Source organism: Euprymna scolopes, chromosome 39 (genome assembly GCF_053919585.1).
Source record: "Euprymna scolopes isolate OS-2025 chromosome 39, ASM5391958v1, whole genome shotgun sequence".
In the NCBI taxonomy this organism is placed as follows: Eukaryota; Metazoa; Mollusca; class Cephalopoda; order Sepiida; family Sepiolidae; genus Euprymna; species Euprymna scolopes.
The window spans coordinates 67,170,484-67,183,508 of record NC_136520.1 but is presented as its reverse complement, the minus strand read 5'-3'; the positions used below and the strand labels follow the sequence as shown (position 1 = coordinate 67,183,508).

The following is a 13,025-nucleotide window of genomic DNA, read 5'->3' as shown; positions in this document are numbered from 1 at the left end:
TAGCACTTGACCTCCATAGAATGGAAATATGTCACAAAGTTTAACAAGTTTTTTTAATATAGATCCACAGAATATTGTGATAAGTGTTTCAGTGTGAATAGGTATGGTATAATAAATTATGGGGTTTATCTATTTTATTTTTACTTTCATCATATTTTGCTTTGGTTTTGATACCCCCAAATTCGAAGCTATCTCTTTACAACCCTTCCTTTTCATAACCTATCATACTTTCATAAATCAGAGTCCATTTTCTGTAGGCTGTTTTGCTAGTATATATATATATATATATATATTAGTGATGGGTCCATTCCAATATTTTCCCGATTCCGATACAATTACCGATTCCGATTCTTTATAAATATCTAATTATTTAACTATAGAAGTTGTTATTTTCCCCGATTTTCGTAAAAACACATGTTAAATATGCAGATATTTTCCTAAACGTAAAATTACACTTGTGGAGGATGATCTATAGATTTTAGCTTTATTGGTATTTTTAAAATCAATAAATGTTTATTATTTTATCATTTATTGCCAGCAATGGAAGATTTTGGTTTAAACAAAATCAAATAAAAAAGACAATTAAAAGAATCATTTTGGCAGCGGAAAATAGGCACCAATTTTTTCGATTCCGATACCGATTCTGATACCCCCAAATCTTCCAATTTTTCCGATTACCGATTCCGATCTATAGTCTCAACACAAATATATATATATATATATATATATATATATATATATATATATATATATATATGTATACATAAATAAATATACACATATGTATACATATATATATATACATATATATACATATATTTACATATGCATATATATAAATATATATGTACATATATATATATATATATATATATATATATATATATATATATATATATATATATATATATATATATATATATATATATATAGACACACACACACATTAGACTTTTTAGGCAATTATACAAGAGCAGAAGTTATTGCCGGTTGTATGTCGAATTGATGATTCTAACCGAAATTTTGTGAAAATAACATTTAAGATGAGAACAGTAGCCCGAAGAATCCAAATAATACAAATCTCTCCAGATCTAGCAGAAAAACCGCTAAATCAGAAAACCGGCATTTAACCAGAAAAGCAAACTTCCACGTAACGTCGGTGGATGAAGTTAAACGGAAAAGATTATTTCACGAAAAATATATTAATATGTGCCCCTCGCCAGACAGACCCTTGACCCGCCTTTGTTATAATAGTTCCTTAATATATTTTTTTATATCTTTTTTTTTTTTCAATAAATTTCATTAATATATTTTTTCATTATTCTTTTATTGGTTAGTTTTTCCACATTTTTCATTTTTTGTGACGTCATATTTAACTATGCACGTTGACGAGAGCAGTCCATACCATAATTGGGGTGGGTGGGATGTATTCACTGGCTGTTTGAGAGTCCGACTGGTTTCAATCCATGAATACTTGTCGACATATCTACAAAAGAAGAAAACACAGAATTAAAAATAAAATTAATAAACATAAAATTAATAAACATAAAATTAATAAACATAGAATTAATAAACATAAAATTAATAAACATAGAATTAATAAACATAAAATTAATAAATATAAAATTAATAAACATAAAATTAATAAACATAAAATTAATAAACATAAAATTAATAAACCTAGAATTAATAAACATAGAATTAATAAACATAAAATTAATAAACATAAAATTAATAAACATAAAATTAATAAACCTAGAATTAATAAACATAAAATTAATAAACATAAAATTAATAAACATAAAATTAATAAACATAAAATTAATAAACCTAGAATTAATAAACATAGAATTAATAAACATAAAATTAATAAACATAAAATTAATAAACATAAAATTAATAAACCTAGAATTAATAAACATAAAATTAATAAACATAAAATTAATAAACATAAAATTAATAAATATAAAATTAATAAACCTAGAATTAATAAACATAAAATTAATAAACATAAAATTAATAAACATAAAATTAATAAACATAAAATTAATAAACATAAAATTAATAAACCTAGAATTAATAATCAATCAACAAAACCATCAAAGACATTTTCATATTATTTGGATTCGTACAATAAAAGTACAATTATTCTTATCTTCAGTGTTATTTACACAACGTTTCGGTCGATCTAACTTCCGGTCGATTTATATCGGGTCAATATAACTGCCAGTCGATGTAACTTCCGGTCGATACATCTTGTCAGACTCGACAATCTTTCTTGTCGAACTGAAGAACGTATCTTGTTAAACCCGGGAATATTTCTGTCAAACTCGGGAATCTGTCAAACTGGGAAACTGGAGAATGTATTTTTTCAAACTCGAGAATTTTTCTTGTCAAACTCTGGAACTCGAGCGAACTCAGGAACGTATCTTGTTAAACCTGGGAATATTTCTGTCAAACATTGGAATCTTTCTGTCGAACTCGAGAATCTTTCTTGTCGAACTTGGGAACTCGAGAATCTTTCTTGTCCAATTCGGGAACTCGGGAATGTATTTCTGTCAAACTCGGGAATCTTTCTGTCGAACTCGGGAATCTGTCAAACTGGGGAATTCGAGAATGTATTTATTCAAACGCGAGAATTTTTCTTGTCGAACTCTGGAATTCGAGAACTCGGGAATGTATCTTGTCGAACCCGAGTACCTTTCTTTTCAAACTCAGGAATCTTTCTGTCGAACTCGACAAGACACACACGAAGAACGTTGTGAAAATGACACTGAAGATGAGAACAGTAGTCCGAAGAATCCGAAGAATATGAATAACCAATCCTCATCTTAAAAACCGAGAAATATGAGACAATTTTAATCTAACAATAGAAGAAAAATTACAGGCATGACATCTTCCTCTTTAAAAATCCTAATACAATTTAAAACAAAAGCAATTGAAATCCAATAATATAATAACGTCTAAGCGGACATATATGAAACGTACGCCCTCTAAAAATGCCATACAATTTAAACAAAAAACTATTTAAATATGGAAATACAAGAAGATTATTGACAAACATATACGACAAGCTCCTTTACTAAAAAATGCTATGCAATTAAAACAACATTCAAATTAAATAATATAGATAAATCATAGACGAACATATAAGCTACTTTCCTTGTCTAAAAAACGTAATGCGCCTAAAATAAAAACTATCAACATAAAAAATACATAAGAGGACATAAAATTATTATGCAATTAAAACAAAAATGATTCTCGACCTTCCATTAAAATTGTCACGCAATTAATACATATTAATGAATTAATACATTAATTTATATCAATTAATTAAATCTGATAACATGCGAAATTATAAACCGACGTATACGACACGTCTGCCCTCTAAAAAGCGTTACGCAATTAAAACAGAAACTTGAAATTTAATGCTAAAATAGATTTGCAGATAGACACATACGAGGCAGAAGCTTTCAACACGGCTTATTTCTAAAACTGTGAAGCTAAAAACAACGATTCTAATCTAAGATAAGATAAGAAAATTAAAGATGGACATATACGTGGTGAGTCACGGGAAACGGATGTTTTTTAAACCTCTCTCCTCGCAGAGTTTTGTTTTCTTAAAAACATCCGTTTCTCATGAGTCACCCTATATATATATATATATATATATATATATATATATATATATATATATATAAGTGATGGGACGATTCTAATATTTTTCCCGATTCCGATTCAATTACCGATTCCTTCCTAAATTCCCGATTCCGATACAATTACCGATTCCGATTCTTTATAAATCTCCAATTATTTAAATATAGAATTGTTATTTCCCCTGATTTTCGTAAAAAACACATGTTAAATATGCAGATATTTTCACTTGTGGAGGATGATCTATCGATTTTAGCTTCACTAGTACTTTAAAATAAATAAATATTTATTATTTTACCATCAATACAAGCAACGGAAGATTTTGGTTTAAACAAATGCTAATAAAAAGACAATTAAAAGAATCGTTTTTGCATCGGAAAATAGGCATCAATTTTTCTAATTCCGATACCGATTCCTATACTGATTCCGATACCTCCAAATTTGTCGATTTTTCCGCCTCCCGATTCCAATTCCGATTAATCGCCACAACGCTAATATATATATATATATATATATATATATATATATATATATATATATATATATATTTATTATATATATATATATATAAATATATATATATTTATTATATATATATATATATATATATATATAAATATATATATATATTTATTATATATATATATATAAATATATATATATATATTTATTATATATATATATATAAATATATATATATTTATTATATATATATATATATATATAAATATATATATATATTTATTATATATATATAAATATATATATATATATATATATATATATATATATATATATATATATATATATATATATATAATAAATTCCACAGCCAAACAACGTCGCAGCTCACAAGAGCCATGACAGTCAACGAACTGAAAGTCCAAGACTCGAGTTTCGCCCTCATTTTGGCTCATCAGTTAGACACATCCGAACTCTGTATCTAACTGATAAGCCCAAATGAGGGTGAAACTCGAGTCTTGGACTTCCGGTTCGTTGACTGTCATGGCTCTTGTGAGCTGCGACGTTGTTTGGCTGTGGAATTTATTATATACAATCTCTCACATTCTGAAAATCCTATATCTCTCTCTCTCTCTCTCTCTCTCTCTCTCTCTATATATATATATATATATATATATATATATATATATATATATAAACGGATGTTTTTAAGGAAACAAAACTCTGCAAGAAGAGCAACGAGCATTCTAAAAACATCCGTTTCCCGTGGCCCATTGTGTATGACAAATACTAGGAAATATTTGTACCTTCCTACACAAATACTTCCATATTATTTTTTATTAATGCATATAATGGTACCTAGTAGATATGACGAATGCCTGTAGTTGACGTAAACTGAGTACAACCGCAAGCGTGAAATTTCGTGAGCTGTTGCCTCTGATAACCTCGCGAGAGATCACGCGCTAGATGTGGGGTAAGTTGTGTTAGCAGCTGTGTGAAAACTTTTCGTGTCATACGTCACTGAATGGTGTGTTCTCCCACAGTCGTCTCTCACATCTGACTGCAGTGCAATAACAGATCCATGAGCAGACGGATCAGCAATATGAAGGCTGAAGAAACCCATGGATGATCATTGATAGAGACCACTAGACCAGCAAGTCAAACGAGCCGGAACAAAATCCTCTTGAAGCTTCTTTACTAAAAATGCTATGCAATTAAAACAACATTTAAATTAAATAATATAGGTAAATTATAGACGAACCTATAAAGGTACTTTCCTTGTCTAAAAAACGTAATGCGCATTACAAGTAGCTTATATGTTTGTTTTAATTGCATAGCATTTTTTTTAGTAAAGGAGCTGAAGAGGATTTTGCTGAATGCATTGTGTTTGCATATCACGGAAGTTACACTGGCATAGCCATGTGGAGGATGAATCCTCCTGATGCAGAAAATTCGATGTTTTAAATTGCAGGAAGTTTGACCAACCGAGGCAAACTTGGAAACGAGTGATTAGATGAAACAGCACACAATGGAATTTGGAGACGATTAACGGAACCGAGAGAATTAGAGATTGAATTTGCGAAATACCAGGACTCATAATGTTGCTAGTCTTAGTCTTTTCCTACAAATACAATGATGACATGTGTTCCTCAGAATTATCTGATCTATTCCCGGCCTCTTTTGTTCCAGCTCGTTTGACTCGTTGGTCTAGTGGTCTCTATCAATTCGCTGTTTTTAGTACCTCCTTGTAATACAGCTTCTAATTCAAACAGCTTCCTTCCAAGAAGCGCAGGTTTGTGGAACTCTCTTCCTGCTGACTGTTTCCTCTACTTTTATTCTTGTCTCTTCAAAGCTAAGGTTGATAGGCATCTTCTGTCTTTGCGATAATCATCTTCCGTTATTGTTTGCGCCTAACATTAAGTAGCTTCACGTCTTGTCTGGGGCGATTTTTATATTATGAAAAAGAAACACCTGGGCCTTGAATAAGAGAAAGATAAATTAAATGTACAAAAATTTTTTTTACTTATCTAATGTTTTTTTTTTTTACTTACAAGAAAAGGGAACCTTTCTTGTAACACGAGGGCGTTCCAAAAGTAATGCCTCCTATTTTTAATACCGACCAAATGAATCAGAAGGGATTACAACTTGCATTGTTATGATGCATCCATGAAAGTTTCTTCTCTCTGCTGCAGATATTGACGGCGTGAGTCTCTAAGAAAGAAACCCCTGTCATGGACGTGAGTCAGAAGTAGAGCTGTGTTATTGAATTCTATCATGTTACAAACAGTTGAACCGATTAACATTTACCGACTCCTGCTGATTTGGTTGGTTGGTTGTTTTTGTTTTACGGCATATCAACCCTTTTCGGGTTATTTAATGCCGAATCCAAAGATTTTGAAGAAATGTTTTTTAATAGAATATATTTGTTGTTTTCAAGTCGGTTTCTATTTAACCCATAGTTGGAACCCTAACAGGTACTACCACTCCGGGTCAGAGTGGACCTGGGAGCAATGGTAATTAAAGGGTGGCTCCACACACCCCAAAGCCCGCAAGCTGGAGCCTCACTGCTGAACGTTTACGAAGCCGATGCAGTTGATGTCAGCACAACTAGAAGATGGGTCCGTCGATTTCAGAGTGGCGATAGAGATGTGGGTGACAAAGAGTGTTCTGTACTTTTGCGACTGAGGCATCAAAAGAGGCTGGCAAAATTGCATTGAGAATGATGCTGACTGTGTAAAAAAAAGGAATCCTGGTGCATAAAAGGTCGCTTGTTTAATGGTACCACTCTCGTCTTCATAGCTCTTCAACGTTTTATTTTTTGAGTTAAAAATAATAGAAGGCCGAATGTTTGGAACGATCGTCTTATCGCTCATCTTTTATTCATTCAATCTCGCTTTTCACGTATATTTCAGGTAGGTGTTTGCATGGCTTTCAAATGAAGTTGATAAAAATCTCTCACTTCTAAGCATGAAAATAAAACAAAATAATAGATTAATTGGAAATTATTTTTTAAAACTTACTTGTTTTAAATCATTATGTAAATTGGACATCCCATTTACTCTGGTAACGGCCATTTCTTTCTAGATATATAATAAATATTACATGTCAATAATACGTTATTAAAATACGTTAATAATACGTTATTAAAAATACGTTAATAATAATACGATAATAATAATAATACGTTAATAATAATACGTTATTAATAATAAGTTAATAATGCGTCATTAATAATACGTTATTAATAATACGTTAATAATACGTTATCAATAATACGTTATTAATAATACGTTATAAATAATACGTTAATAATTCGTTATATATAATACGTTATTAATAATACGTTATCAATAATACGTTAATAATACGTTATCAATAATACGTTATCAATAATAAGTTAATAATACGTTAATAATGCGTTATCAATAATATGTTATTAATAATACGTCATTAATAACATATCAATGATATGTTATTATTAATGCGTCAATACTACGTTATTAATAATAAGTCAATAATAGTCATTAAACATACGTTAATAATACGTTATTAATAATACCTCATTAATAATACGTCAATAATGCGTTATTAATAATGCGTTAATAATACGTTATTAAAAATACGTTAATAATAATACATTATTAATAATAAGTTAATAATGCGTCATTAATCATACGTTATTAATAATACGTTAATAATACGTTATTAATAATATGTCATTTATAATACGTCAATAATACGTTATTAATAATGCGTTGTTAACAATGCATTAATAATATGTCATTATTAATACGTTATTAATAATACGTCATTGATGATACATTACTAATACGTTATCAATAATACGTTATTAATAATACGTATTAAAAATGCCAAAACCATTACATAATTATTTTGAAAAAGAAAAATGAAAGAATATTTGTTGCTTGTTTCGATTGCTGATCTTTTAAGCTAACGCATTTCAGGTGAAAACAGTATTACGTGCTTACTTGTGATGCTGAAATTAATATAGATTAAAAGATACAAAAAATTATCGAGTAGAAATATAATTACAAGTACAAATAGAATTTATTGAAGCATCAGATTTTAACTCATAATGTGGGAAAGTTGTGCGACTAATTCAGTATGGATAACTGATTTATCTCCCTTGACTTGAAGTGGTTTCTCGTAAATTAATCGTTTGTCATTTTTTAACATAAAATCGTAGAACGTAATTGTGGATGATTTCTTTCTCTACCGGATGGTTTGGTTGTTTTGTTGTTTTGGTTTTACGGCATATCAACCCCTTTCGGGTTATTTAATGCCGAATCCAAAGATTTTGAAGAATTTTTTTTTTAATAGAATATATTTGTTGTTTTCAAGTCGGTTTCTATTCAACCCATAGTTGGGACCCTAACAGGTACTACCACTCCGGGTCAGAGTTGACCTGGGAGCAATGGTAATTAAAGGGTGGCTCCACACTCCCCAAAGCCCACAAGCTGGGGCCTCACCACTGGATATAGTTTAAGGTCATATCCAGGACCCCCATTGAGGGACTTTTACCCTCTGCAGGGGGACAGTCAGCGTATTCTAATGCCCCACCGACAGGGCCTTTTCTACCGAATCATTTTTTGTAATTTTTTGGAATTTATACTAATTTCGCCATAACAAGTAAGTACGTGATAATGTTTTCATCTGAAATGCGTTTCTTTAAAAGATCACCAATATACATGAACACTGAGGTACTGAATATTTTGTATATATTTCTTGTAAGATATCAATATTTAATTATGTGACGTGTAAAATTAAAGAACAGAAAAAATACTCTATTTTTTTCCATCACATTTCAACAATACGTATTAGTTACATATACATTTTTTAAATTATCAATATGAAATTAAAATGAATGAATTGTGTACGAAGAAACCGAAATGTACCCTGCTGGAGTAAGTTTCTTAATTAAAGGATTTTTAAAGGTCAGTTTTATTTTATATGTTGCATGTTTAATTTCAACAAATAGTCAATAAAAAATAAATTATAAAATTAGTAATGCGCAAGTCACGTTGATTTGAAAAACACACACACAGACATAGACAGAGAAGAAATGGTCACATGATTTTATTAATAAAGCGATTGTGTTTGTTTGGTCAATTTTCGTATTAATCAGTACTGTCCATTACTTAAAAAGAACCACAGGTTATAGTCAACTAACGTTTTCCCTTATTTTCCGCGTTGTTGCTATCGGAACCGATGAAGAGGAAAAAATAGTTCCTTCACTATTTTCTCTCAGGTCTATATCTTCCATGTGCATGCACTTCTTTTTTATGTCTTAGGGAAAACAGCTTTTTCCAATCTTTTTTTTGTAAAGAATTATTGAAAACAGTTTTTGCAATCCTTTTTAATAAAAAATTATTGAAAAAAGTTTTTGCAATCCTTTTTAATAAAAAATTATTGAAAACAGTTTTTGCAATCCTTTTTAATAAAAAATTATTGAAAAAAGTTTTTGCAATCCTTTTTAATAAAAAATTATTGAAAACTGTTTTTGCAATCCTTTTTAATAAAAAATTATTGAAAACAGTTTTTGCAATCCCTTTTTAATAAAAAATTATTGAAAACAGTTTTTGCAATCCCTTTTTAATAAAAAATTATTGAAGAAAGTTTTTGCAATCCCTTTTTATTAAGAATTATTGAAAACAGTTTTTGCAATCTTTTTTGTTAAGAATTATTGCAAACGCCTTTTTTTTCGATCTTTTTATTTTATTAAGAACTAGCCTGGGTGCCCGGCGTTGCCCGGGTGTTTGGTGTGTGTAGTGGTAGTAGGCAGGCAGGCTCAAACCCGTACCGCGTAGGAGGAAAAGAACGTGAAAAAAATAAAAACAAAAAACAAAAAAACAAAAAAACGTGACGTCTTCGCCGTTGCGTCCATCGCCAAACAAGAAGTGGTGAAGGATTAAACTAAGGCTAATCATTAAATTAAATTAAAAAAACAATCCCTACATTTATTTCTACAATATGCCTGAGGATGATAGAAGTACTTCTGTCGAAAGCGCTCGCGATTATGGATCCGACATATACAATTTCGAAAAAAAACACAAAAAGGACTGTTCGGAGATTGGAAAAGATAAAAAGGAAAATTGTACAGCAGAATGATTCCGTGCTATTCAATAATATTTGTGTAAATAAGAAAATGCTGCCTATATATATATATATATATATATATATATATATATATATATATATATATATATATATATATTGATAATACAGTTTTAGTTCCCTCGATGTAAATCCACTAAAACTTCTGTGTTTATTTAAGAGCGCTTGATAAATGAACAGAGCGTGTTTATAATATAGTTATTTATACAAACATTTCCAGGCTAAAAAAACAAAAAAACAAAGACAAAATTTTTTTTCCTTATATAAAAATGGACCTATTAGAATGACTTTTGATCTGCTAGCCTGATGACGTACATCGTAGGATCTACAACCAGAGATCAATAAAGAAACATGTATGCACATGTGCAGCTAATAATATAAAGAAACATATAATATGACATATATATATATATTAGTGATGAGACGATTCCGATACAATTGCCAATTTTAATGCCGTTTTTTTTTTAATCTCTAAAATTTAATCATAGCGTTGTTTTAATGTTGTTTTAAGTTTTATATTATTGTAAAAACAAACAAACAAACAAACAAACTCATGTAATATGTGCATCTCTCTCTCTCTCTCTCTCTCTCTCTCTTTGACGGAATGGTCATTACTGACCAGCTGTGACACTCTTCACCATGCTAATGTTTGCGATAGCCTTCACGTTGTCTAGCATTCTTGTTTTTGGTCTTCCATGTTCTCTTTTGCCAGGGGTTGTACCAAAAAGCAAATCTTTTGTTAGGCCGTCTATTCTGGCCGTCTGTCCCAAAAATTGTAAATTTCCTGTCATTGATGTTGTCCAGCAATCTCCGGAATGGTCCAATCTTGTCTGGAACTCATTCGTTTTTACGTTTGACCACCCAGCTTACACGAAGAAGTCTTCGATAGCAGCATAATTCAAAGGCAGCAATTTCACTCTTGTCGACTTTCTTCATGACCCAACAAAGCTTGTACATATAATGTTGCAAACGTAAAAGCACACGTGTGAGTGGGGGAGAGTATCTATAGTTTGTAGTTTTACCAGGTCATCATTTACCCCATCCCCTTGTTACGACCTCATTTGATTTTTATTTAATACTCTTGTATTAAATATTCATTCATAAATCTTTAGCAAAAAGTTATGCACAAGTCGTGCACACTTGGCAGTCGGACTGACGTATAACCATACATACAATAGCTTATTCCCACTGTTAGATTTTGGAATTCCCTCTCGCTTCCTTGACTATACTGACATGCAGAAAATTAAATGTAATGTGAACAGATATCTCACTGCTAAACTTCCTATATAGTGCCTGTGTAGACATGGTCCTAAATAGTAACCCCGTATGTTTCAAGTGGCAATATGTCTTGTTTAGGGTTGAATAAGAGTAAGAAAAACATGTATGAATCGATATGCTTTCCGACAAATACAAGGTACTTATCTACAGTGAGCATTCAAGTTCTCTCTAATCTAAGATTTATGCTGTCACGTGCTCATTCAAATCCAGTGTTGAAAACAAAATAAGTTAAGCAGAGGGAATATCTTGAAGTTTTACATTTGGATTTTACCGTCACTGGATTTTTTATCTTCCACCAGACTATCCATTAATGTGTAATCACCTTTTTCTTTACCATATTCCCTCTGCTTAATTTATTTTATTTTCAAGTAAGATCTTTGACTTATTTGTTGTTTCATCAAATACTTCTGCATGCAAAATCCGATCCCGCATTTTGCTAATTCCTATCCTCTGATGAGAAGGAGAGTATTTCTTCGAAACTCAGCGGATTAAGGACTATCCATTAATCTAGTGTTTCCTTTTCAGATTAAATATGCTTTTAACTCATTTCAAAGTGTTTTTTAACATATTTCATTAACTGTTCGCTAATATATATATATATATATATATATATATATATATATATATATATATATATATATATATATATATATATATATATATATATATAAAGGAGATTAGAATAATAGTCTAAAGAGCTGAGTGTATTTTAATGTAATAGTGAAATTACTAGTTTAATTAAAATACAGGAAATGCTCGTTGTAATTTAGATATATAATAAGCTCGATAGTTAAATGTCCTAGAGCTAATTCAATATTAAGTAATGTGATTTATAATTTAAAAATTTAAAAAAATTTTAAAATTTAAAAATCAAAATTTAATTAAATTAAAAATCAGTTTCATAAGAAGGAACAACAACAAAGTCAATTATCTGTACGATTGTTTCGAAAATCCGTGCTTTTTATTTGTGGTATACATGAAGTCACGTAGAACAATTATACATAGTTTTTTTGGTAAGCACGGTCTCCTCATCAGCAAATTTAGGAGGATTTCTATTGAATTGAAAAGACACCAAAAATAAACCTAGCATTAAAAGTAAGGCAGATGAATCTGAAAAATTGAAGTAAAAGGTTTGGATTTAAAATTTATAAGAAAATTAATAAGAAAATTGGTATAGGTTAGAGATAGAAATGAGTAGAAAAAATATATATTTTTTTTGAATTTACATAATTTGGGGATTGTAAGTTTCTTGCTTTACGTTCTTTGGATCGTCTCCGAACACACACACACACGCACACACACACACACACACACACACACACACACACACACACACACACACACACACACACACACACACACATATATATACATACTTTTTATATTTTACTATTACTATTTACTACTATTATTATTATTACTACTACTACACATGATCATTCACTATACTATTATAAGCATTACTTTGTATTTTTGCAGCTATTCCTCTGATTCCA

The 13,025-nt window shown here is 30.0% G+C and overlaps 1 protein-coding gene across 1 annotated transcript in view; it reads right to left on the bottom strand.

Annotated features, from left to right (window-relative positions):
• Positions 1-1,310: 1,310 nt before the first annotated feature.
• Positions 1,311-13,025, bottom strand: part of LOC145263822 (uncharacterized) — a 297,808-nt gene continuing 286,093 nt past the window's right edge. Inside the window, exons 6-7 of the mRNA XM_080120887.1 lie at positions 7,137-7,196; positions 1,311-1,486 (exon numbers count right to left, since the gene is read on the bottom strand). Coding sequence (XP_079977013.1) covers positions 7,150-7,196 — 47 coding nt within the window. The 3' untranslated portion in view covers positions 1,311-1,486; positions 7,137-7,149. The remainder of the gene's footprint in view (positions 1,487-7,136; positions 7,197-13,025) is intronic.